This window comes from Pagrus major, chromosome 12 (assembly GCF_040436345.1).
Source record: "Pagrus major chromosome 12, Pma_NU_1.0".
Lineage (NCBI taxonomy): Eukaryota > Metazoa > Chordata > Actinopteri > Spariformes > Sparidae > Pagrus > Pagrus major.
The window spans coordinates 22149756-22177548 of NC_133226.1; the positions used below are offsets into that span (position 1 = coordinate 22149756).

At 41.2% G+C, this 27793-nt stretch overlaps 1 protein-coding gene across 3 annotated transcripts; it reads left to right on the forward strand.

Moving 5' to 3' along the window:
* pik3r1 (phosphoinositide-3-kinase, regulatory subunit 1 (alpha)) lies at positions 1-27294 on the forward strand. Of its 3 annotated transcripts, XM_073478451.1 has the most exons (15): positions 1-234; positions 1920-2531; positions 14494-14586; positions 15120-15194; positions 16088-16219; positions 16853-17054; positions 17368-17450; positions 22122-22323; positions 22420-22600; positions 22693-22818; positions 22905-23047; positions 23271-23447; positions 23542-23616; positions 23707-23877; positions 24365-26076. In XM_073478451.1, exons 2-15 carry the CDS (start codon positions 2195-2197, stop codon positions 24552-24554), a joined length of 2187 nt encoding a protein of 728 aa, XP_073334552.1. In that variant the 5' UTR covers positions 1-234; positions 1920-2194; the 3' UTR covers positions 24555-26076. The 3 variants fall into 3 exon arrangements, with proteins under 3 accessions (XP_073334552.1, XP_073334554.1, XP_073334555.1); XM_073478453.1 differs by lacking the exons at positions 1-234; positions 1920-2531; positions 14494-14586; ... (2 more) ...; positions 16853-17054; positions 17368-17450 and adding an exon at positions 19688-19904 and having other exon boundaries at positions 24365-25753; XM_073478454.1 differs by lacking the exons at positions 1-234; positions 1920-2531; positions 14494-14586; ... (2 more) ...; positions 16853-17054; positions 17368-17450 and adding an exon at positions 20658-20914 and having other exon boundaries at positions 24365-27294.
* Positions 27295-27793: the final 499 nt, after the last annotated feature.

A 27793-nucleotide genomic window follows, 5' to 3' on the forward strand; every position in this document is an offset into this window, starting at 1 on the left:
GGGGAGACGTGCCGTTATGTGGACGGGCTCGTAACAGTTCGTACTCTTCGTTAAACCGGATTTAAACGCGAGTGGAGGATTTTTTTTTTGTTTGGGTTTTAACCGTGCTGGTACGGGACATGTCCAGGGTTGCATTGCGTTAACGATAAACCCCGCAACTCTGAAGTTTAACGAAGCGTTTAGTGCGGGAGGAAGAGGACTCGGTGGGTCCGCCTGTGGATCCACGCAGACTCGGTATGTGACCGCTGCTGTCCGAGCTAGCAGAAATGTTAACGATTAAGTCACTTTGTTTAAAAAAGTTATCGTGTAAGAAGACACCTACGTTGTCCTGAATGTTAGTTAAGTTGAACTTTAACTACTTTTTACGGGTCGTGTTAACTTGCATTTCTTTCTCGCCTTTTCTGCTTTAACCGGGCTGTTCACGTGTTTCTGCTTTACTCTCGGTTGTTTGCTTCTGTCTTTTTACAAAAGGCTAATTATGATTTACACTCGGTAAACTCATAACAAACTACTAGCGACGACAGCGAGTCAGTCGTGTTAGCAAGCCGACGCTAGCTAACTAGCTAACTTAGCTAACTGTTAAACCTCCAGCTCCCCCGACATTTTTTCACTCACTGTAACTGTAAAAGGGTGCTGGACTCTTAAAACTTCACTAGAGTAGCTTTGCAAGCCTGCACACGCTTTTTAAAATCCACATGTTAGCTGCCAACACTTATTTCCAAATGTTAAGATACCAAGAAGGAGGCTTTTTTAAGTTGTGTAAGGGAGACAGCGTTGTGAATGTAAAGCTGTCACGGACGATGCTAAGTGTTAGCAGCCATATGTTGAGGCTGAGCAGCTCAGAGGAGCTGTGACATGTTTATTAAAAAGCTGCTAATCGGTAAATACTTTACTCATTTTGAGCCCAGTTGACAAGAATAAGAGGAGTAATGGAAGTGCAATGGGACCATAAACTATTAATTTATAAAAATGAAAAAAATGAATAACGGACTTGATGTAAAAGTTGATTAAACCCCCCCAAAAACATTGCAAATGTGTCTTCTTCAAAGAAAATTTGTATGTGGCACAGTAGAGTAACAAAGGTGGTATGATGAGATAATGTAATGCAAAATACATGACTCAAAATTAGTTAGAGATATTGGGATATTTCAGTGTTTCACGTGATTGTTTACTCTGTAACATCTGCATTTTATTTTGTGAATATCTTTGCATGATTTTGCACATGCATATATGAACCCAAATCCCGATATCCATAACTCATTTTGGGTAGTCTATGTGTTTTAAATCCTAGAAATGTTGAGAAATGCCCCATTATGTTTGTTTGCTGTGAATAACTTTAGTATTATGTAGGGTTGCAACGGCATAAGATTTTTTACTGTACGATAACCATCTCAGAAAATGTCTCGGTTTCACAGTCCCACCCAATTCTTATTATCAGCAGAGCCCGACCGATATATCGGTTGGCCGATATTATTGGCTGATATTGGCCTGTCACAGATATATCGATATCAACTTATATGTTGCTCGATTTGCCCTGATATGAAAACCTTTTCAAAAGAGAATTAAATGCAAACACTGGCAAAATAATGCTTGGAGTAATGTATGATGATTTAATTCCCATAAGTTTATTGTTGTCCATTGTTTCAGTGCAAAAAAGTGTGTTGTTAAACTTGAAAATATCCTGCCTCCATTACATATCTTTGTCACAAGTGTTTAGTAACCACATTTGAGTGGTCATTGCAAAATATATGTGTATAACAACCCCAGAGTCGGCCAGGTATAATGACCCTGAATGAAAATAGAAGGGTTTTCTAACCCTGCACATTTAGTCCACAGTGTAGACTATTGTATGTGACATAAACTATACTGCAATTGTCTTATGCAATGTGTTGCAAATGTCCGCTCTTCTCATCTTACAGGTCTGGACTGCATTCTCAAGATCACTGCTGCAGGCCATTTATTGATGGGTGCATACTGTGAGACAACACACCAAGAGAACTGGAAATCTTTCAGAAGAGACAGGAACTGTGAAAGAATGAAGACAGGCTAGAACTGTTTTTACTGGAATTGTAAAAATCTACAATCATCTGAACTTTAGCAAATGTGTAGCTGGACTGAACACATAATCAGAGAAGCCTGAAAAGTAACTTTGTTGGTTGCAGCTCAACTTCGAAAGAACAGGCAAGTGATCAATATGAGTGCCGAAGGATATCAGTATAGAGCGCTTTATGACTACAAGAAAGAGAGGGAGGAGGACATTGATCTGCATGTGGGGGATATACTGTTGGTAAGCAAAGGAGCTCTGGTGGCTCTTGGGTACACTGATGGGCTGGAACAGAGGCCGGACGAGATCGGCTGGCTGCCAGGCTTCAACGAAACCACTCAGGAAAAAGGGGACTTCCCTGGGACATATGTCGAGTTCATCGGGAAGAAATGGATCTCTCCGCCCACACCCAAGCCGAGGCCCCTCAGACCTTTACCTGTAGCTCCAGGTGCCTACAAGGCGGAGACGGACTCTGACTCGGAGCAAGGTGAGTTTGACGACATAATTGTGTAACAAGAAGTGATGTAACCAAGATTGTTTTCATTTTCTATCAGTCTGACATATACTTTGTTGATAACTGTTTGGTCGGCAAAAAGTGAAAAATTTCCATCACGTTCCCATAATGACAATCTCAAATGTCTGAACAATGGTCAAAAAACCCAAAGATAGTCAGTTCACGTTCATAGGCGTGCGAGAAAAGCAGAAAATACCAACGTTCCAGAGGCTGACACCCATGCATTTTTTGCCGTTTTTGCTTTAGAAATTACTTCAACGATTACTTGATTATCAAAGTTGTTGCAGATAAATTTTCTGTCAATCTACTAATTGATTCTTGGAATTGTCGTTGCACAGGTTCAGAGAAAGTTCATAGACTAGTTATTATTTATTTATCAAGCTGGTATGTTGTCTTTTGTACAGAAAAAGCTATAGTTTCACATGTTTCCATATTGTGACAAATTCTTCATTGTTCAGCTCTGGCGCCAGTGAAAACTACAGGATGTGAACTCGGCCATACTGTAGAAATCATGTTAACATTTATCCGGTACCGTGAGCAGCTCATAGCTGAATTAGTCATACTGATTTGTAACCTTTTGGATTTCATTCTGATCCAGTTTGTTGGTTGGGTAAAGACAACTCATTAGTCTCAGTCTCAGTTTCTGACATGGGGAAATTTATGTAGCAAGTTTGCTCAGTTGTCATGTAGATAATTTAGTTTTTAATCGCATGACGTAAGAAATAGAAGGAATTTTTAATCATGTGATAACAGCGTGCAGGAGGAGTTTCTCACTTCCTCCATCTTTCTCCTGTCGTCCACTGACTCCCTGCTGATGACTTGTTAGTTATCAAGTGAAAAAAAAAAACTTGTGGATTTCCAATCAGCTTAACAAAGTGTGAGAAAGATGCTGATTTTGCAGAGCAGTTGCTGTCTTTGGCAACAAGTGGCTCTGCCCTGTGCAGTACAGCTGCACTCAATGTGAAGCTCGGTCCCAGAGGACAATGGAGCTGGCTTGGATCCAGGCTTATCTTACACCGCAGCATCTTGTGCCAGCCATATGTTACCAGTGGATATCATGTGTGTTTCTCCACAAAGCCACATCTATGGGGAATATAATGCCCTTATCAGTGTTGAGAAAGATGACTAGATCATTTTATACTGATGAGTAAGCCGCATTGCTCCTTCTTCAGTGGGCCTGAGGAGCTTTTGTTTATGATAAGGTTATGACTTAGCAACACAGAACTGTTCAAATGCATCTAGTGGATCTTGCTAAAGAAAAACAGTTGCTCAAAAATGCCTCCTTTTGTATTAATCTTTTCTGTATATTAAACAGTTTACAGTAGGACTGTAACTGCAACTTAATTTATTTTAACTATCGACTAATTTGCAGTGTCGGTGTCCCAGATCCCAAAGTAGCCTCTTCAAATGTCCAACCAACAGCCCAAAAACCCCAAAACTCTTCATTTATTGTCATTAATTACAAAGAAAAGTTCTTTTAGTTTACTTTCTGTAAGATTGCAAACAAGGCACAAAAAGCCTTACTGTAGTCATAGTTAAAACATCTTAGCATGTTTTTTGGCTCCATTTCGTCGAAGTTCTGGGAAATTCTGGATGGTTGTGTATAAAAATCCCCCTTTGAAATCTGAAAAAGTGTTACAGCTCAGGCCACAACTATGAGCTGCAGTTAAAACTCTTTTTTTAAAGACACTGCGGCTGGCGTGAATGTACACTTAAAGCTTCCTGCTCACCTAAAGAGCAGCTGCAGTTGCCAGGTTTCTACTTTCTGCCCTTTTGTGGTGCGATTGTGAAATTCTTTGCTGTGGTTTGCAGAGGGTGAGCGAGGAGCTGTATGAAGGGGGCATGTGTTGAATGGCTGTGTTGTGGTTGAGTGGCAGTGCTGAGCCTGGAGCGAGTGTGAATGTAGCACCGGGAGAAGAAAAGTCTCTGTGTCCTGGTGCTGTGGGAGACTCATAGAGGAGTGGGAGGAGGGATGGGGCCCGGAGGTTGTGGGTAAGGGAGATTGCTAAAGGGTCGGTGTGCAAAAGGATCAGGAGCGGAGCGGAGCTGGGGGTTTGGTGCTGGGGTACAGGGTGGGGGCCTTTGGGAGGGACTTGGCTTTGAAGAGCGCCTCTGTGATGGAGGCTGGGCTCTTGTTGCTCCCAGAGTGTTTGTGATTTATTGCCCACCACCACCAAGGGATCTCACTCCCTTCCTCCTACTCCACAGCTTTTTTTTTCTCTTCCTCCTCTCCCAAATCCCCCCCCCCCCCCCCCCCCCCCGCCTTTTTTTAATGTTTTGATAGTTCCTACAGTCAGCTCTGGTAGGGGGAAAAGAGGTGGAGAATGGAGGCTTTGGAAAGGGGGCCTCTCCTCTCTGAGCCACAGGGGTTTACATGAGTGCAGCAGATGTGGAGAGGGTAAGAGAGAAAGAGAAGAGGGCTAGGCTGGGAAACTGTTCCGCCTCATTCCAGCGCTCGGCCGTTTTTCTTTCCTTTTTTTTTTTTTAAACATTAAAGTGTTGCTCCTTCTCTGGGCCTCTCAGTTGAGAGAATATACATGTGTCTGGGCCCGCCAAGGAAAAGGGAACTCGGAGATTGAAACCCACAGAAAGAAGCCCGTCTACAGCTCCAGTTTCTCATTTAATTTCATGCAGAAGTGCAGAACTGATTGAAGAACTTTTCAGACGTGTCAAACTGATGCAAAGCAAACTTTTCATGCTTTTGTTTCAAAGAAAGAAACAAAGAAAGAAACTCAAAAGTGAAAAAGATACATTTCAAAGTATGTAGTTAGTATCTGATATTAAATGTATTTTAGTATCAAACATACAAGTAAATTACACTGATATTTCTACATACTGTATAGTATGTCTCGATCGTTTACCCGCCTCAACATTTTTCTGGTATTGTAATCACTTTTTTATCTGATTTCCGACAATATGAATTAATTCAAATATGTGCTACTTTAGCTTTGATGCAGCACAAAATCCTCAGAGTAACAAGTAACTTTGTAGTGGAGTAAAAAGTAGTTTTTTGTCTTTCAAAAAATGTACTTGAGTAGATAGCTAAGTATGTTTGCAAGCTACATTTGCTTATTAGCACCACTGAAGGACCGTTACTATGTACATTTTGTCAAGGACTGTACTTAACTTGTACTTTACTTGAGTATTTCCATTTTCTGCTACTTAACACTTCCATTTTAGTTACTAGTTACAGATTACAGTACAGTACTTGACTAATTGTACTTGGAATATAAAACCATTTGTAATGGTACTGAAGTTTAGTGACCATGTCAGATATTAACATTACTGAGGTGATGGCTCTACATGGTTAAATGTTCTCTGTTTTTGTGTGTATATGTGCTTTATCTCCCAACAGCCAGTCTGAGTGAACATTCCTCCAAATGTCTGAAATAAAGGTGTGAATAACCGGTTGTTACTCTACGTGCTCTCACACAGTTCAGCCTTCGTGCTCAGTCTTGTTTAAGGAAATATTTGGTGCCATCGGGCATCTCGTCCTGCACATCTGAGGCTTATCCAAGGTTTTGTACAAAGTGTTGAAAGTTTAGAGAACGCTTACTGTTAACCGTTATGTTTTCGGAAAGTGCTTTAGTTCGGATATACTTTTAAGTAGTTTGTAAGTCGTGCACCCTAATCAACCTTTGCTGGTTTAGATGAATCGCAGCCATTTAATGTTACATGAACATCACAACTTCTGATGAGTTACCTATGAGTGGTTTTATATCTGTAGTCCCTGGGCAGGAGACGGAGATAACATCTCCATGAAAAAAGTCAACACAACAGTTTAAAAACCACAGTCACAAGCAAAAACATATTCACTATACAAACACATCAGCGACCCCAACAACAACAAAAACAACAGGCTGTTATGTTTTAGGAATATGCTCGAATTTTTTCAACATAATCTGGTGTTTTATCTACAGTCACACATGTAAACAGAAACTCTTTTAATATTTGAAATGAAACGGTCACATCGTCATATTTGTTTGTCTCCTGGAGTTGAAATCAGTGATCCTTGAATAATCATGATCAAAACATACAATTAAAGTTAATATGTACAGCTTGTAAAATAAACAAACTGATAATAAACATTGTTTGCTGTGGGTTTAAAGGAATCCTGTAAACTACTTTTGATGATAGCACTTACAGTAACAATTTAGATGTGAGGATAAAGCCTTCGAGTCAAAATTTAGGCAACTTGAAAGTGCTTGAAAAGTCCTTGAAAGTAGCTTTAAAAACCCTGCTTGTGATTGTTTTGTCAGTTTGCATTTAACTAACGTAGCATTACAATACTAACAACTTTAATTTAATTAAAAAACGGACACAGCAGTTAAACATTTACTTAATAAACTGCCCTGTAACAGTAAAAACTGAAAATGTGGATCTTCTGACTAGTAATGGACCTATCATACACTATATTTGCACAGTAGACTTTTGGGTTTTTATAAAATCAGATGTTTTGTAAAGGGGCTACTGAAAGAAGGAGAGCAGGCCGTAGAGAGGAGACACTTGCAGGGAGAGTACTGTGCATAGCTGCAGATTGAGATAATGTAGCTCTCCTTCTCTGGGCCTCTTTAGTACTCAGGCTGACATCTGCTGTATTGAACACTGTCAGTACTGTCATTTTTTCTCTGCCAAGAATTCACTTCTCTCTCATATTGGGCATGCAGCAACTTCAGTTTTGGTTTCAGATTGGTATATATTTCCCCTTTTTCCCCAGAAGGGACAGTGACAGATCAGTAAATCCTCTGAGTCGGTTGCAAAATGAAGCCAGCAGAAGTTTTTTATACTGTGATAGTTTGCCCTGATGTGTTCCTCTGTGGGGCTAAAGGCAGCTGAGGCCAGGAATGTGTTGGCGCTTCTTTGGTGGAGGGCTGCGCACAGACTGCATGGTAGACTGATTTGTAGCTTTGTGATGAATCAGTATTGTGCTAAGTGCTGATTGCAGTAACTTGGTGCACAATGCAACTGGACAATAAATGGTAGCACGCTGAATAGGACCCCGGCGATTGCTGTTTTACACTGTCATTGTTATCAGTGTACATGCTGCTGGCGTGAGGCTTTAAATTTGGGTTTTTCTTTCACTTTCGAATGCATATATTCCTACGTGTAGTGTCAGTTTTGTTTATTTTGAGCTGCTTATCAGTCTGTAATGTTGTCGACATAAATCGGGGTTGAGGAGAGTGTCAACTGCAAATCCTCTGCCTGCAAACGTCAGACTCAAGCTGGATTTAGATATATTTTTGGCTTGTCATAGTTTCCAACATCAGAGTGTGTCACAGAGGAGCTACTAAATGTCAACTTTTCGTTATGCCAAGGCATGTTTCACTTGATAATGATGGGTTTGCTTATTTGTCTCTTCCTGTAAGCAGCGTCCCAGCTAATACGACAGCACGGACTCATCCTTCTTTTAAAATCCAAGTTTTTTTTATACCTTGATTAGAGATGTTGAGGTTATGTTGTTCAGCCAAGTGCAAAGTGCCTATAAATCTGCAACCAACGATTATTACATTAGGTTTTCGTTCGGCAGAATTTCACTACTGAACGAATTTCCATGAAACTTGGATGGAGGATGGGTCTCGGCCCAGAATAGACCTCATGGTGAGAATCCGGATAAAGGGACGGATCCAGGAATTTTCTCACTTTCTTTAGTGTGGCGAAATAGGCTGTTTTTCAACATTTTCATTAATTTCTCAGGGAATAATGCATGGATCTTGATTAAAATGCCCATCAAAATGTCCCAAAAACTCAAGGTTTCACCTTTCATTTGTTAGTTGAAATAATTGAAAAATAGTTAGAAAAAGCGTTGAAAAAACCCAAAGATATTTAGTTACAGACACATAAAACAAAGAAAATTAGCAAATCTTTACATTCTAGGAGCTGGATGCAAAGAATATTTGCTGTTTTTGCTTGAAAAATAACTTATTTCCATTTTCTCACGATTCGATTTGTTGTTTCAGTTCTACCTTTAATTCGTCATCCAACCACTTATCTATAAATATATAGATTGAGACCACATTGTGACCTGGGTTAAAACCCACCCAACCCACACTAAGTCATTTTGAGTGCATATATCGCTTAAGCCTTCTTGTGTAAAATAGCAAACAAGTGAAAAAAGTGACAGGTCCTCAACTGCTATAATTAAAAATATGTTGCTCTTCAGTAATATGAAAAAGGAAAAAGAGAGGTAATATAATTTCAGAGCTCAATAAAATCAACTCTGTAATTAGATTTTCTCTCCAGACTGCATTAGTGTATGAGTCCAGTGAGACTCGTAGGGAATTGTGTGCATGAAAGCGTGTATAACTGTTTCATTACTTGATTGTGTGCAGAGACTGAGAAGTCTGAATGGGCAAATCTTCTTTACTAGAGTCAGAGCATGTCTGCTAGCAGGATTAAGAACGAGAGAGAGAGAATAAGACAGAGAGAGACAGACTGATAGACTTGAACGTTATAAGACAGAGGTGAGATTAGAGAGAAACACTAAGTCAAGGGGAACAGAGGAGGTATTTCAGATATGTGATGTATTTGACAGGGAGGGAGGCGAGGTGGACCAGCGAGTGTAGCGAGGCACCGTGTGCAGACCTCGTGCTGTTGAGGTGTGGCGTTACATAACACATCGAGCAAGACGCATCATAGGCTCCTCAGTTACATTCAACCGTAAACTTATTTTACTAGTTTGGGTTAAAATGGTGGTCAGATTTATTAAAAATAGAGGCAATTACTTCACTAAAGAGCCTCTCAATAGGATACGCCAGGGAAAGCTAAAGAGCAGTCACAGCACACCCTTTACACCAACAATCAAGAGAATATCTTTGGGTTGTGGACAAAACAAGACCTATGCGGACGTCATCTTGGGCTTAGGCAAACACTGATGCACATTTTTCATCATTTTCTGACATTTTATAGACCAAACAACTAATCAGTTAATGAACAGATTCATCAACAATGAAAATAAATATCAGTTGCAGCTCTCGATGTTTATTTGTGCTGATACACTACTACAAATTTTGACAGGGCACATGATAAATATTGGTCCCCCTAAAACCTTTCCTCACACTCTGCTTGTAAATAAAGTTTGACATGAGGATTTTTTTTTAAAACTGCCACTTTAATGCAGACAAGCACAAATGATTGTCTGTAAAATGTCAATTAGTGTTTCTCAAAGCCTGAGGTGGTGTCTTCAAATGTCTTGTTTCGTTTTAATCTGTTAATTGTTGCAACTCTAGGTGTCATTTCCATTAAGGCCATTCTGCTTTGTTGCAAAAGGTAGGAAAAAGATGCAGGCTTAAAATGGTTGACTCATCCTTAAGTTCTGCAGTCAGTACTGACAGCATGAGCAACATTTCAGGCATTTGTGCTGTACGTTTAATTTAAACAGGAGTGGTGCTTTGCAAATGTAAGAAAAATGCAAAAAATGTCTTCAAGTAGTAATTACTGAGTGCATGTGGCCTGATGTGATTCTGATTCAGACTTTCTTGCACGGCAGGAAAGGCTTTTTTTTTTTCCTTTTGTGTATATTCTGTGATTCATTGACAGTCTGCCCTTTTTTAGGGTTAATTGTCAGCCTGTAGCAACAGGCTCCTCATTGGCTGTTGTTCAGCTTGTGCACTGCGTCTTCCACCCTGCAGGAGGAGACATTGCCTACCCTTTTTTTTTTTACTGACTTCAGCTCAAATCTGTATGCTTCATTGACTTAAAGTACAAGCATTTTACAGAATGTTAGAGCTTCACTTGGAAATGTTAAGGGATTGTATTTTTCATTTTGTTAAAGCCCTGAGGAAGGCTTCAGCAGCACCCTTCATACAATCCACCTTTTATACCTTAGTATTATAAGCTATAATGTATTTTGTGTTATACTGCACTTATTGCTCTATAATGTGCTGTCACGTGTGGTGTGGTGTGATGCACTTTCCGTGGGTTATTAATTTTTACTGCCGTGCCTCAGCTAGACCCTTTTTTTGAGACAAGAAGAAATGGTACAACCTGAAAACGCTGGTTACTTGAGTAGGCCCCTCTAAATTTATCCAAGGAGTGTGCTATCTTTAGTGTGTCCGTGTTGCCCCAGCCCTGTCCTGCCCACAGTCTGCAGTTTGTCGGGTTCAGACATACCGTTTAAGCCAGGGGAGATTGTCCCCCCCACACCGCAGCAGCACAAGTGGCAGCTGCGACGACTTCCTCAACCTGCGGTCGACTAACTGAGTTCTGACTGGCTGGGATATCATGAGAAGGTCTGCCAAACATGCAGGCCTGCACAGACACGTCCAAGGGGCCCCTGTCTCCGTACTCTCCTTCCCCAAGTTGCCACAGAAACCAGTTTCTATAGAAAGTATGAACAGAGACTCGTGCTTGTGCAGCCCCCTCAGCTGTTTCTAAACAGAGCGAACAGCAGCAATGCATTGTGTTAATACTGTAGTAGCACTGCAGTAATACAAAGGGGATTATTTGGTGTGTTTCTTGCACTGATTAGACTGACTGGTAATATGATTTTGCTACTAATGCATGAGTTTCTGAATGTTTACAGCTCCCCAGAGTGAACCAAAGTCCAAACTACACGTTGGTACTCTAATGAGGCGTGCAGAAAATACATTGATCGCACGTGCCATTTACAAACATTTATGAAAAAATCAGCTATGCCTGTTTGCTCGACATTAGTAGAAGCTGTCTAGTCTTTGCCACAATTATTAGCAGGTTTGTTACTGAAACTTCTTGTTGTCGTGCTGCGATTTAAATGCCGCACCTTTATTCCTGTCAACAGTCGTTTATATGATGACATTAAAAATATGTTACTAGGTGTGATACTAAATTATGTGCTGGTGCGCCTAGCGTGAAAAGTGTATTTCCATTTTCTGCCACTTAATACTTTTACTTCACCAACATTTATCTGATAATTTAAGTTACTTTGTGGATTCAGATTACGCAGTGTTGGCTAGCTATTACTTGTGATGTGTAACCAATCAGATGGTGTTGTGGGCGGGACATTGAGTGAGATTACAGAGATAGAGAGAGAACGCTCGGTAGGAACCAAAGTTTTGAATTTTTAAATCTTTTATTTCACTGGCAATTGGACACAAAAACACAGATACCGATAATCAGAATATCGGCCCCAATAGCGTACAACTTAATTCTGAATATTTGAAATGGTTTCAATACACATTTTTTGCAGTGTAGACACCAGTACTCGCTGCTTTTTATGCTCTTCTCAATTTTTCTCTGTAGTATCGAACATCGATATTTTTCAATGTTTTGTATTGACGTCAGACATTCACGCATTGTGACAACACTAGTAAGGACCGGAATATGTGTGTATTTATATGTGTCTCCATGGTTATAAGCGGCGGCCAGCAGGGCATGTTGCTGGTTTGTTCTCATGCCAAGACATCTCAGAAATCATCACTGATGGCTCCAAACATTTCTGCCATATTTCGTCTGCCACTTGATACAATTCCATCGGTGCTGAAACTATCACATCGTTGACAGTACCAAGAAGCAACTCTATCTGCGGCCTGTCTGGTGTCACTCATAGGCTGGCTCGCAGAGCGAGTAAATAAACACAAACCTTTGGATCATTCTGAAGAGTCCTCCTGTTTTAGCTCTTATCACCAAGCCACTGGAAATGCTTTAATCCATTGTTGAATATTTGGGTCTTTTTGTCCTAACAGATAGATTTCTACCTTTTAAACACCCTATAGATTGTTAATGAAACTAGCCCACCCTATGTTGTTGCAGTCGGATAATTTTCATAGAAAACTTTGGGTGGGTGGGTGGGTGTCTTAAATTTAACTCCAGGTTGTGAGCTGAGTTTCTCAGAAAAAGGTTGGCTGTAGAATGACAGCCGTGTTAGATATCTTGTCTGAGAGAGAGGTTACACGTCCAAGGTGTGCGATGGCAGCGCTGCGTGTCTCGATCTCTATTTAGGGAAACTCTGGTGTTCCATCTTAGAGTTTCACTGCTTCTGAGAAAACCCCCCTCCCACTCTGCAGTTCCAATAATGTCTTCCAGATGACCAGTTGTCCTACATGGAGTTTTGTGTGCTCTGTGGTTAGAAGGACTCGGGTAAGCCAGCTCCTTCACACGCAACATGCCAGCCTGTGTGCTCCGCTGGCCAAAGAGGATGTGGATTTGGATGAAGTGGTTCATTATTTGCCTGATTGAACGCTCTTTTGGTGGAAGAGGGCAGTTCCTTGGTAATGACTAGCGTGCACGCATGAATGGGACCAGAGCGTGCCCGCTTTAATGCCTGATTCAAAAATTTTGTAATAATTTTGAAGCTAGAAAGAAAGAAATATACTGTTACTAGAAAGGCTTCCATTCATAGTTTCTCTGCATTTTGAAACTGCAGACTTAGAGTTGAACAGTCGAGCCTTTCAGAAAAGCGGCTTTTCAAAATATGCCTTTGCAAACCCAAATAAATTCCCTGCCAAGCCCTTCATCCTTTCATGTCCACACCTGGATGCAAAGATCTAAAGGAAAAATGAGGAAAAAAACTCAGACCTGGCTTACCTCATATCACAGGGTATTTGCTTAGTTCCTCAGTCCACCAAACCCCAACTTTACTGGTCCGCACCTCCTGTTCTTGAATCAATCTGCTGTAAATACTCACCTTTTACTTCTGAAGGCAGTGCTTTGGTCTGCTTCCTTTGAAGTTCTGAGAAGTTTTTTGTCACGCGCCTGATCGACCTTTGCAGGTTCAGATGAATCGCAGCAATTTAATGTCACATGAGCATCACAGGTTCTGATGACAAGAAGACTATTTAATTTCTTTAATAGACATATTTACAGGGTTGGTACGAAGCTGTGAAAGTTTGGAAAATGTTTATTTTTATATTTTCAAGTTTTGCGTGGGTGCACCACCTCAACTGAATGAATGTAATGGATTTAGGTAGTTCCAATCGGACTAAAAACGTATACATCTTCTTAGGAAAACCCGCAAACCTACCGCCAAATAAGTGCACCGCAGTCTTCCACAAACCTTGGGACAACACTGACTGACAATCCCATTGTCATATTTGTTTGTCTCATGACCTCAAAATTAGCAAGCATTAAATCAGGGCTACAACGACAACTCCTTGATGTGTAGTTGTTTGGTTTATAAAATGTCAGAAAATGGTAAAAAATGTTGATCAGTGTTTCCCAAAGCTCAATGTTACTTGCTTAAATGTCTTGTTTTGTCCACAACCCAAACATATTCAGTTAACTGTCATAGATCGATTATCAAAATAGTCGATGATCAACGTAATAGTTGACAACTAATCGATTAATCATCGTAGCAGTACATTAAATAATTATGATCAAAACATACAATCAAAGTGAATATGAGGTGACAACACACATTGATTCCTGTGCGTATGAAGGAATTCTTTAAACTTTATTTTTTGCAGTCGTAGTTACAATTTAGATGTGATGATAAAGACTTCAAAAGGTCTGGGGATTATTTTGTTTGGGTCCTTGAAAAGTGCTTGAATCATCTTCAAACCCTGAAGTTACTTTCTGTTGAATCTGCTGATATGACACAGAACTAGACCCACTCATTGTCACCACTTACATCAGAAAGAAATAGGCCAAGTGAGATCCCCCCAGAGCTGTTGTGTTGTCTGTACAGCCAGAAGGATAAGACAATAGATTCTCTTAGTCATGATTATGTTGCCGTTCGGACAAAGCACCTCTGTAATTCCTCACGTTGGAAGATTCTTATGTTTTCATGTGTGAGAAAAATCGTCCTCAGTACAAATCCAAGAGAAAATACTGTTCCTGTCTTCATGCCTGAGGCACAAGTTGTTTCTCTTATCATTATTCTTCCAGCAGGGGAATGCTTTGAAATGTACTGTGGAAATCATCCAGCTTGCATTGGAAACTACAAGAGCTCAAATGATCTAAAGAAAAGCAATCAGCAATTATTTTGATCATAATAATGATGATCTGTTGTTTTCTCCTCCAGGCTTCTGTCTGCTGGACCTGACGGAGCAGTTTGCCCTTCCAGAGACTTCTCCACCTATGCTGGCCAGACTACTGGAAGCTATTGAGAAGAAAGGTGAGCTTGACCGGGGGAACTTCAAGTCGCTCACCTTGACATGCAACTGCACTTGAGTTTTCTAGTTTCCTGTTAACACCGACTGCCTGTTAACCACATTTGACTGAGTTCATGTGAGCCGTTACACAGGAAAACACGCACTGCATAAAGTGAAATCTGAGAAAGTTTCAAAATATCTTAAATTGAGGCACTTCATGCCTTTATTTTGACAAGATATTTCCTCTTACCAGGTGGTTTTTATGTCAGAGCATTTCAGCTGTTCAGTCTATTTTATCCTTGATTATCTCCATAAGATATTCGAACTTGTTACTGAGATTTTTTTCAATGGTTCTGGGTAACTTAATAAACTTCATGAAGGTGTCTGATCAACACCAACAAGTACAAAGCTGGGCTCACTCATTTCTTATTTCAAGTATCTTTTCTTTTTCATCTCTTCACATATTAGGAACAGACCTGTATCAGCCAATCTAAGAACAAATGTGAATTAGTTTTGTCAGTCAATAAAACTAATGATTGTGTCTTCTAATCTGCAGGTCTGGATAACCCCACTTTATACCGAACATTTACTGCTGGTGGTGGACTTGAAGTCAGACAGTATTTTGACTGTGGTAAGTACCTTCTTTTTTAGCACCCTTTACTTTTTCTATCACCCTGAATGTTTCCAATAGTCTGGGGTTGGAGACAAACAGAGAAGAGGAAGCCTCATAGAGACCAAAAAAGTGACTGACGTCAGCAGTGATGATAAACAGAGGTTAACGTGTGAGGGGCCTGAATGAGACTTTGATGTCTGCACGTACAGTGTTTTAAGAAGAGCAGAAGGAGGGTGATTTGTTGCATGAAACAATTGTGCAGATTGTACATAAAATAGGGAAGAAGTTTATTAATGAGAAGAACAAAACAATAGAGTAATAAATACCAAGTGCCAAGAGTAAATGATAACATAAATGTTTATTGGTTATTTTATTATTAATTCAGTATCAGCCATGAGAAGCAGGTAATTATTGCAATAATTGATAAACTGCAAGACAGTCATCTAATAATATATCAGATACCTGTCTAACTGGAGAGGAGAAAAATCAGAGCAATTCTGGAGTTAAAGTTTAAAGGAAGGATCAAACAATATTTGGTGCCAGTTTATTGATAATTGCATCACAACATAGAGTATTAGAGGGATTGTGGGACACAATAAGGTCATATTTGAACTCCATACCAGAGTTAAGTGTAATGGTTTTGTTCATGATTAGCAACATGATGGCTTTCAAGCATCATTTGTCTTAAAAAAAAAAAAGGAAAGAATATCAGAAAAAGAAAGTGTTTTGAAAGTCTTAAGATGATATTGAGAAGTTATTATACATGATACTGAAAAAAAAAATCTTGAACAAGATGTTGATATTATTGCTGTTGGTGTCAGAAGTTATACAGTATGATCCTGTAATTAAAGATGCCTCTGTACAGGAAGGAGTTTCAGTATTTAAGCGTGTGTCTGTGTTTTGCACTTCAGATCCTCCCTCTGCAGACCTGGATCAGTTGGAGCTTCCCATCCTGTGTGACGGTATGCGCAGGTACCTGCAGGATCTCCCCCAGCCCGTCATCCCCACTGCAGTATACACTCAGATGGTCCACACTTCCAAAGGTTAGAGCACACAGTGACAACCGCCACACTTTCAGAGATCATTTGCATGCTGCACAGTTAGTCTAAAGCACAGTGCTGACGTAATGTACCCCTGACACGCTTTTGAACATTCAGTACTTTGAGCACTAAACCACAAGACGTCGTCAGTGCCCTTTGGCCCCTAAAAGAACACTTGTATTTTGAGGCCTCTGTTTTTGAGACTTTATGTGCTTTTTCTTACTCTACCCATGAAGTATATAATTATTGTATGCAGTCACTTTCTCTTAACTGTCCATGCTCCTTTCTTTGCTGCAAGCAAAGGCATATTTCTCACACCACACGCTGTTCTGTAGTGCTGCATTCTCTTGCTGTCACAGGGCCAGAACAGGATATCTGTGGTTAATAGGAACTAAAACAAGCCTGAAAGTTTATCTCCAGCATCTCTGAACAGCCAATCACCTTCTAGTGTACCTTACGCTCATTGTCAACCACACATCTCTCTGCGGTTTCCAGAACTAACTGCACATGACGCTTTTTTTCCACCTCTCTCACTCTCATCGTTTAAAGAAACATCTTTCATTTCATGCTCCTCTTCGACCGAGGACGGATCAGTGTTCCACCTCGCTGACCTCTCCCTTCGTTCTGTTTCAACAGAGGTGGCGAATCCTGAGGAATGCGCCCCGCTGCTGCGTCGCATCGCTAGCACCCCGAGCCTGCCCCCACAATACTGGTTGACTCTCCAATGTCTGCTCAGGCATTTCGCTAGAGTGTGCCAAAACGGCTCTAAGAACCTGCTCAGCGCCAGAGCCCTGGGCGAGATCTTCAGCCCTGTGTTCTTCAGACAACAGGCCACCAGGTGGGTGTCAGTCAGAGCAGCCAGATCGTGTCTCACTGTGGCATACCCTGTCAAAGATAGACACCCGGGCAGCAGACAGACAAGTGTGCAGGCTCAGTCATGCAACATGGAGGCACACACACTCTCAGACATGCACACTTGCAGACAGACACACACAGAGGCGCTTGTGCACGGATATAGGTTGGAGCTTTTCTACTTAGCAGCTGTGCAATTAAAGTAGCTAAGCCTGAATTACCATCAGATTGAAACCAGCACAGACTGTCACCTGGGCTGTTAAACTTTATTTAACTTATTTATTTCTCCTCCTCCACAGTTGTGAACCCAGCTTGGATGCTCACATCAAGATCATTGAAGTTCTGGTGACCAGCGAATGGAGTGACAGTCCAGCAGCTCCAGGTAGTTAACTACTTCATTTTTGACTTTTTGACTTTACATGCAAGACTGTTTGGCCGTGCATTGCTGCTGTTTGTGTTGCGTTTCTTACTGAATGTAGACCGTGGATGTATGTTCTGCAGAACGTGAACTGAACACCCTCAGACCTGAACTATTTATAGCCTGAAGAAAGGTGTTGAGACTTGTAACTGCAGCAGTTGTAGAGGGCCACAGGGTGCACACACACTGTGGAGGTAAATACTGTCATGGCTGAAGCAAGTTATGACTGTTTAATCATGTACTGGTCAAGTGTTTGAACTATCACACATTTCCTAATGATCTTTGTTACATAACAGTGAAGCGGGCACAGTTTTGAAAGGACGCCAGGTACCTTCTTAGAGATAAATGCCACACTCACTCTGTTTATACAGTTTGTTCAATGGTAAAATCTGTACAAGGTGTCCTTCAGAGCTTGTTGGCAGTACAACGTAGTGTTTAAAGCTGTGTTTTGTTGATTTTTGATTTAGCAGAGAAGATGTTTTTGTTTTTTTAAACTAAATGTGATGAACATGATTACTGGTGAATATCAATCTAACTTATGACTGTAGGAGTAAAGCAGAGCTGCAACGATTAGTCAATTAATCAAATTAATGACCTACTTGTTGTGTTAGATAGCCAAAAAATATTGCAATATTATTTTAAGACCATATCTTCCAGCCCCAGTTTAAAAACTGAAGGAATTTGTTGGATATAGAGTACAACTAAGTGTTATAATAAGTATGACGAGTGTTTCACAAAGCAGAAGATGACATCCTCAAATGTCTTGTTTTGTCCACAACCCAAAGACATTTAGTTAAAAGTCACATCTAGAAAGCTGGAATCAGATAAGTTTGACTTTCCTTTCTCAGAAAATTGCTCGAACGGATGATTCGATTACCAGAATAGTTGGCTGATTTAATAGCTGCCAACTAATCAGTTAATCATTGCAGCTCTAGTTAGTTGCAGGCCAAGTCCAGCAGAGGAGTTCAGTGTTATGATAAGTGTGACAGTGTTGATTTTTGTGTCTGTACGGTGTGAACTGAGCGTGATTAAACATAATTGCTGGTGAATTTCCATTTTTATGAAAAGAGAGAAACTTTATGAAAGCTTTCTGGTTTTCTTCTCCGGACACATTTCCTTTTTCACGGCTGATGTTATGAGTTGGTCCTATATCAAACGCAGAGCTGCACAAAGCCGGTACAGTGGTGGTCTGCACGGTGCGCTGCTGCTGCTGTGTGACTGCAGTGCGTTGCGTGGCACAGTTATGTTTTTACAGTGCTAGTTAAAAGTCGTTGGCTGGCCCAGAGGCCCAGGACTGACTGTGGCTGTTTAAACATTTTATTACCTGTTAGGGCTATTTATAATGTTCCTGTGCATGGGCCACTCTCAGCTGTCAGTAATTTGCACCTGCGGGAGCACTTTGGCAGCGGGGTGGAGGGACGGAGTGAAGGGCGGCCAGGCAGGCGAGCGAGAGGCGGGCCATGAAGTGCCTTTTAGTGTGTTTATTTAGACATAAAGACAGTAAAACACAAGGGAAAGTTCAGGTGTGGAGTCACCTGTCTCAAGAAGAGTGATGAAGAAAAGGCTACATACATGCACAAGACTGTACATGTGTTTCTTTGAATGACCCGTGTGTGTGCGCGCCTCCTCCCAGTTACTGCGTGCCTATTTTAAGTAAGCGACAAAAGGCCCACTTAGATTTGGTTGGCTGGAAAGTCGGCCTGCTCCACAGAGCAGTTCTTGTTAACGGAGGGCTGCTTCCAGTTTCTAGGGCCGCTCTTCCCCCTCCTCCTCCTCCCTCTGTCCTCTCTCTCTCCCTCTCTCTCTCCGCCTGGATCTCCACATGTCCTCCCTGCCTCAAACTGCCCAGCTCAGCAAATATTTGAAACTTTGCAAGTTAATCATAAGACCGAGCACCTCCTGCCTCCTCCTTTACAAACACAGAGAGAGGGAGGAGAGAGGGAGTGACCGAAGAGTCGGAGAGAGACACGCACACACACGCTGCTGGCACGAGTGGCCGCTCTCAGAACAGGCAGCACCGACACCGGAGCGGCTAATCATTAACTACCTGCTGCCTCCACACGAGCAGGCCTCAGAGAGGGAGGGAGAGCGAGAGAGAAGGGGGGAGAGAGAGAGAGAGGGGGAGACTTTACCTCCCTCACAGCAGGAACTGAGTCAGTTAGACAGTCGCATGTTGCACCTGCCTCATGTCGAGCGGATTACCTGGATTTCATTGAGAAGCACATAAAGCTGAGGCCTTTATTCTTTTTTCTTTTTCTTTTGAGAATTAAAAAATTCGCCAGCCTAAAACTATGAAATGGAGCTTTACTGGAGGACTTGAACTTAACTCACTGACTGGATTTATTTTACCTTTTGGGAATAAAAGAGAAGCTATAACGAAGAGATTGTTGACTCGCCAAAACATGCACAACTTGCAACGTAAGTTTGATGCTCTGAAACTTATTTTTTAGCTGGTTTAAAAAGTGGGACAGTGTGTTTCTGTTTCAGCTGCCTGCAGGCTGAAACAAAAAGGGTCACTTGGGTAGAATAAGACACGAGTAAGAACATGAGAAGAAGAATAATCGTTTTTTTGTTTTCTTACAGCCTCCAGTCGTAGCTGTGAGTAAACGCCGTTTTGCCTACTGCTGCTGCTTTTGCTGTATAGTTATGAATTATTCCTACTTTAAGTGAAGATTTCAGTTTGGACCTAACATTCAAAGAGGGCTTTAACATTCCCAACAGGTAGTTTCTATTAAATCAAGTATTTTAAACCCTACATATAGGATTTTTTATAAACTGTCCCTACAATTTTTTTTCATTTATTTAGGTCACAGACTCTAATTTTTTTACTTCTTCTGAGTTCCTCAGTTGAACCTGCAAGAACATCCACTGTGTTCTGCTCTAGTACTTCTACCTTTACCGAGAAGCAGGTCTATTTCAGTTTCACTCAGGAAATCAAGGGAGCTATCCCTGTCATGCCGAGTGTCACGCTGTGGGATTACAGGCGTATTTTGGAGCCCTGGGTGCCGCTGACCGGAGCTAGGCATTATAATTTAGCTGCGTACGTGCTGCTGCAGCAGAGCTGGCTTTGTCTGAGTGCCAGAAGTGGGCCGGACTAAAGCTCCGCACGACACACGCAGAGAGGGGAGGGGCCGAGCAACCTGCAGGAGAACAAGCAGCCGAGCTCGACACAGAGAGAGAGAGAGAGAGGATGACAGAGGAAGTGCATGGAAACAGGCTGCAGCTCCTTTTTCTAGCAGAGAGATGCTGCACATTTAATTTTAAGATGGATGCATGCTCAGATGTAGAATTATGAGTTATTTCAGTTTAGCTGAAGCGCTGTGAAGAATTGAAAAAAAGGTAATGGGCTTTCAGAATGACCTCATCGCTCTCAGGAAATGAAAGATGCAGGAGCGGTTGGTGACAGACCCCCCGTGTGATTGGCTGTGGTAAGTGATGTAACACGTTACTGAGCAGGCTGCCCCTTAATGGCTTTTTTTCAAATGGATGTTCAGGTGGTTGTAATAAACAGAAAAATCGGCTTATTGTGCCTGTTTGGAGACTATAATCAAATACTGTGAGCTGTGTTTGTGTAGAAATGAGACTGGAGCTGCTGCTAAGCTGTTAAGACTGGATTGTCCACATGAGCGGTAATAAGAATTAGAAATTTCTGGTAATCTGGAGAGGAAATGTGATCAGATTGGAAGGCAGCCGTGTAGCAGGAAACCATGTGCTGTGGTTCAACTGGCAGTCTGCGTTTTTGCACAAATGGGAAGCCTCTGCATTTTCTGCCATGTCACAACTGTAGTTGTCTGGGGGCAGTGAACAGCGGCGGTGGTGGTGGAGGTCTGAATGAGCCTGCAAGGTCCATTGTAGCAGAAAGGGTGTTAATGCAGAGGGAGTGAACAAAGGCAGTGCAGATTTGTGGGTTAAAAATAGCTCTGCTACCTTAGCTCGGCTACAGCTAGTGTCAGCTCATGAGCAGCCACTGCAGATTTAAGATTCAACATCATTTTGGCTCCACAGCAGCAGCTAAAATGCAGCGATGAGTCCATGAAAATCACCACAGACGCAACACTAGTCTGCCTCTCAGTGCACAGAGGAAAATGAGATTTATTGGTTTTTAATTATCTTGGTTAAAGCTGACCTCTCGCTGCAAAATCTTGAATAGGAATCAATGACCAGCCGTGTGTTTGCATTAGGTTTCACAGCCTGTGTGCTTCATATGTAACCATTTCTGTTACTGCTCTCCTGTTGAAAGGATCCACAACCCTGATGGTGTAAGCATTCATTACAGGCGACATTTTTTTCTGCTGTATTTAAAGCGAGGAATATTAATAGATATCTCCTTTTCTTGAATGAAATTCATTCCCCCTGACTCATGCCTCATTTCCCCCTCCCACTCCTTCGCCGTCACCGCCTCTCTGATGGAGAGCGGCAGCGCTGTTTAATCAATGGAAAAAAAAAAAAGATGAGCGAGTCACAGAGCGTGTGTGTGTTTCCCAGTGTCTGATTATGATTACATAAATTCAAACAATGGAGAGGATGTCAAATGTATCCAGTTGTATTTTCTTCAAGAAGAAAATCAGCTGTTTGATTCGGCACAGTCACATCGCAGTGGATTTATTTACATCCCTTCCTCTTCTTCTCTCACAGCTCTACCTCCAAAGCCACCCAAGCCCACATCTGTGACTAACAACGGTATGAACAACAACATGGCTCTACAAGACGCTGAATGGTACTGGGGGGACATCTCGAGGGAGGAGGTCAATGAGAAACTGAGGGACACTGCGGATGGTACGTTTTTGGTGCGAGACGCCTCCACAAAGATGCATGGAGACTACACTCTGACTCTGAGGTGAGCTTCCTCCTTTCAGGTTCCTCTTATCAGCAAGTGTATACTTATTTTTAGCAGATAGTTTAACCGGTTTCATTGCTTCTTCTTCATCTGCAGGAAAGGAGGAAACAACAAGCTCATTAAGATATTCCACCGGGACGGGAAGTACGGCTTCTCGGACCCTCTGACCTTCAGCTCCGTCGTCGAGCTCATCAACCACTATCGCAACGAGTCGCTGGCGCAGTACAACCCCAAGCTCGACGTCAAGCTGCTGTATCCAGTCTCCAAACACCAGCAGGTGAGACGGCAGCTCAGTCGAAACGTGCACATTTACATTTTACTTTTGTTCAAGCAGTTCAACTAACTTGTTTGTCTTGAATCTTTTCTCAGGATCAGGTGGTGAAAGAAGACAACATCGAAGCTGTGGGGAGGAAGCTCTGCGAGTTCCACCAGCAGTACCAGGAGAAGAACAAAGAGTACGACCGTCTGTACGAAGAATACACCAGAACGTCACAAGTGAGTCCAAAGTCGATTGAACATCAAGAATTCTCCTGCAATGTTTTGTAGGACTTGAACTAAAACTTCTGTGCTTCTTCTTCCAGGAAATCCAAATGAAAAGGACGGCCATCGAGGCTTTTAACGAAACTATTAAGATATTCGAGGAGCAATGTCAAACACAAGAGCGGTACAGCAAGGAATATATCGAGAAGTTCAGGAGAGAAGGCAACGACAAGGAGATCCAGAGGTAAGAATACGCCACGATTTACCAAGATGCTTGGAAAAGAAGCAACAGTAGAAGATAAATCGATGCAATGCATAAAGGATGCAATTTTTTTTTTTTACTGTTTTCTGACATTTTATGGACCAAAACGATTAATCTAGAAAATAACACGATACATAAAGAACATGAACACAATCATTAGTTGCAGCTTGGGCAGATAATAAAAGGCCTTCCTTGTTTCTTTCAGGATCATGGGGAACTACGAGAAGTTGAAGTCCCGGATTAGTGAAATTGTCGACAGCAAGCGGCGACTGGAGGAAGATCTGAAGAAACAAGCGGCCGACTACAGAGAGATCGACAAGAGGATGAACAGCATAAAGCCAGACCTCATCCAGCTCCGCAAGACCAGAGACCAGTATCTCATGTGAGTACAGCGTTCAAACTTAAAGCTTTCCCTCTGGAGAGAAAATCAAAAATGGGTCTGACCTGGTTTCTAACGTCCTCGTCTCTCTTGTTAGGTGGTTGACCCAGAAGGGAGTCAGACAGAAGAAACTCAACGAGTGGCTCGGAATCAAGAACGAGAACACAGAAGAGTGAGTGTCCATTTTAATTTCACCAAATTAACCTATTAAGATATACCTTTTTTACCTCACAGCTAACATTTACATACTTTGTTTCTTTAGTCAATACTCGATGGTGGACGACGACGAGGACCTTCCTCATCACGACGAGCGCTCCTGGAAACTGGGCAACATCAACCGACTAGAGGCGGAGGCTCTGCTCCAGAGCAAGAGAGACGGAACATTCCTGGTTCGAGACAGCAGCAAAGCAGGATGCTACGCCTGCAGTGTTGTGTACGTATCAGCTCGGTTCACAATATTTCAAGTGTGTCTGTAATCTCTCCTCCTGTTCGTGCTGGACATTACGAAGTCCCTTCCTTTGTCTCCTGGCGATATTAGAATATTCAATCAAAGTTAAGATGAACAACGATGTGAAAATATACATTGCTGTCGGTATCAAGCAATTCTGTAAATTATATTTTTCCCCATTGTTTGTAACAATTTAGGCTACAAAAGTCTGGACATAGTTGGTTCAGATACCTTAAAAGTGTTTGCAAATTGCTTGAATTTTACTCTTAAAAAGCTGTAAGCACCTTGATCTGAAGATAAAAGTCTAAGTTCACAAGTTTACAGAGTTTTTATTACAAAATTCACTTGTTTTGTCACTGAATGCTGCCAAAAAGAGTTGAGAATGTTTGATCACGATCTTTTAAAATAGTGAGCTTTAGCAGCTTTAGTCTTTACAGACTGTGACCTGTTGTCCTCCTCTTCCTCTCTGCAGCGTGGACGGCGAGGTGAAGCACTGCGTCATCAACAAGACCCCCTCAGGTTATGGCTTCGCCGAACCGTACAACCTGTACAGCTCACTAAAAGAACTCGTACTTCACTACCAGCACACGTCTTTGGTCCAGCACAATGACTCTCTGAATGTGACGCTAGCGTACCCGGTCTATGCCCAGCAGAGACGGTGAGGAACCCACCCAGATGTATTCTCACGGACGCAAGAAAAAGGCCTCATGGGAGTTGGAGATACACGTCCTCGGACTCTTTAAGAAAAGAGGCTCTGTTTGCCTGACTCGGACGAAAAAGACGCAATAAAGCCTGAAACATTTCAGTGACTTTGCCCGACCACGAGCCCGAGGCGAGTCTGAATGTAGATTTCTCTCTTTTTGCTTTTTGTGGGAGCACAGAATCAAGCGGAAACTGCTGAACTGTCCCCCAGCAGCAGCAGAGGACATCTGAGGCCTTTTTCTAATGGTGCTTGTTCTTTCTAAAGCTTTACCAGCCGGGAATGTCTAATCGCAGCAGATAAACTCTTCTAATGGAACTGTACCCGCCGGCCACAACTTTGTTTTTCCACTTTTATTTTTTCCTTTCACTTCATCTTTGTGTGTGTGTGTGTGTGTGTGTGCGCGCGTGTGTGTGTGTGTTCCTGCACAAGTGTTTTGTGACTGAGCGTGTGTGTGTGTGTGTGTGTGTGTGTGTGTGTGTGTGTGTGTGTGTGTGTGTGTGTGTGTGTGTGTGTGTGTGTGTGTGTGTGATTGTCCATGTGACCAAAACTCATAGAATCAGGAAACTGTGTGACGTCGTGGAGGGGATGTGTAACACATTTGCTTGTGTTAACTGTTCAGTAGCGGACCGAGGGTCGGCTGAAAAATGTAGCAAAATGGCACTTTTTAAACAAAGTTTAATTTTTTTTTTCTTTTATTTTGAAAAGACTCCTATGGACTTCTACGAGAAGAGCAACTTGCCTTCTCAGTGTCGAGCATTATCGCACAGAAGTAAACTTGATCTTTACTGTGGGCAGGTGAAACTATGAATGGACTCACTATTTCATGTACATATGTGAAAATGTGCAAAAGTCATGAATCAAAGTGCACCATACCAAAAAGGATCAGTTCCTGTTTAGTTATATTCTGATCTGCTATGCAATTCTTTCTCCATTATTTCTTCAGAATTGTGTTTTTATTCTGTTGCAACCCACAATATAAGCTTGTTTTATTGCTTGAAAAGTATCTTTTCCTGTGTAAATATCCAACGAGGATATTTTGTGTCAAAATGCCAAGATACAGTAAAGACAACTGCTTATGATTTTTAAAGATAATAATAGCAACATACACTTTATTATAAATTACTTTAACAGCTGGTATAAAGATGGAAAAGATGAGTATTTTATTAGTCTTTTTGTTTTATTCTCGCTTCAAACTAATGTTCTTCTCAGGCAGAGCCTTTCGAGTATTTGAGCTGCTTCAGTACTATTTCTCACAGAGTTGAGCCTACAATGCAGTTCTTTGTCGAGACGGACAAAGACGGTTCGAGCACTCAGAGAACGAGATGACGGGATTGTACGACCCCTTTTCATCCATCACCGCGGAAACAACAGTATAGATTTATTTTGTTATAAAATATATATGTTCCCACATGAGAATATATCAGAGCAGACTGGTGTTTTCAGCCGATGGATATTGTTATTAAAGATCGACGTACATTGTCCACTTAGTATTTTTCTGTATCAGAAAATCACTGTGTTTACATAGGTGGATCAGCTCATTTCAGATCTGTCTGTAATTTCATATTTCAGAGGACGACGTATGCCAGTTGAATCCTTGACAGAAATATTCAAGCCACAGCTCAAATACATTATCTCTCCACATCTTTTATTTCTTGGCTTTTTACAAGCGATCGGTACACGTTTAAAACCCAAACTTTTCATTGTGTCAGGCCACCACAACTATAAAAAATGGCGCCCTCATTAAGTCTGATTGCTAAATTAGATCACTCAAAATGACAAATACATGTATGTTACAATCTTAGATCTACCTGCCGTTAAATTATTTAAATGTGGTACTTTAACTCCCCGCCCCCCTAAAAAAACATGTACTCATGGTCAGCACGGCTTCCAATTTAACTGTTAAATGTATCTTTGTGTAACAAATTAGCTATAAAAACTTTAACCTAATGACGTTTTGATTATTGCTGCCATTTTATCGACAGGTCAAACTTGACTCTTAATTCTCTCCATCTTTGGCACAAACTTTTTTTTTTCCCCAAAAGATTTAAATGTGTCACTTCCTGTCTAAAGAATAAACATTTGTTATCTGTTTTGAGAGAAATGCTGTGTGTACAGACGACCACAGAAGAAACCTTTCAGCAAAGAAACTATAAGAAAGTACAATTACGAGTTTCTTGCGTATTATTCTCAGCCCCGTCGTGGCAGAGCTGAACAGAAGCTACTGCACACACAATTCAAAATGTAAAATGTGTTTTTAGATGTATTTGATCATCCAAGATTAAAATTTTTAGCACGATAGTTAACTGTCATTTATCATAGTTTTATTGGTTCTCTTTCGAAGCCGTTAACGGATGTCATGGATATTAGATCTGTCATATCTGATATTTATTTTACTAGAAGATTTTTATTTACCTCCCCAACAAGCTGCTGGCATGAACGTTTTGTTTATTATTGTCAAAAATGTTTTCTTTTTCTTTTTTTTTTATAGTTCTTGGACAAACATGCACCATTATTTTCTTTGCCCCGATTCTGGGTTGTATGATTATTTTAGGTGTCTTTTTTTATTTGAAGCTCATCTTTTTGTGGGTGTCCCCAGACATGATGATTGGATTGAGATTTACCAGTGTTCCCCAGTTTTGCTTCAAATCTGTATTGGGCTTTGTTAAAAAGAAAATAAAACACTTCTTTTTAAGAAAAAATGTCTTGTTTTAGTCTCATTATTATTATATCCATATTGTTCATACATGGTTGACAGTCTTACACCTTTTAAAGCCAGCAATTCAGTTTAGCATCAGCTTTTCGACAAACCTTAAAAACATTCCACATCTTTCATACATGAGTGGTATTATTCTACTTTTTAGCGCCAGCAATGCAGTTTAGCATCAGCTTTCTAACAGCTAGCATTCACAGCTGATTTCTTAAGGAATTGCCTTCTCTAGTTGTTATTACACTGTCAAATGCTTTTGTTACAGCATCAAGAATAATGTTCTTGACCTCAAGTAAAAGTGAAAGAATTCAGCCTCGTCATCAAGATGTCATTAAATGTTTTATGGCCAGTCTGACGAAAGAGGATAAGTACAAAGGTGATTTAAGGCGTTTAACTTGTTTCTAAAGTAAGCTAACCGCTAACTGCTGCTACTTGTGGCTAGCGAATTTGCCAAATCAACCTTAGGTTGTCAGCCAGACCGGACAAGACAT

What these genes read in the sequence shown, in the direction of transcription:
- pik3r1 (XM_073478451.1), top strand. Translation starts at nt 2,195, where the DNA reads ATGAGTGCCGAAGGATATCAGTATAGAGCGCTTTATGACTACAAGAAA. An exon ending in CAGACAGTATTTTGACTGTG is followed by an intron (nt 15,195 to 16,087) that starts GTAAGTACCTTC and finishes TTTGCACTTCAG; the next exon opens with ATCCTCCCTCTGCAGACCTG. An exon ending in CAGTCTCCAAACACCAGCAG is followed by an intron (nt 22,601 to 22,692) that starts GTGAGACGGCAG and finishes ATCTTTTCTCAG; the next exon opens with GATCAGGTGGTGAAAGAAGA.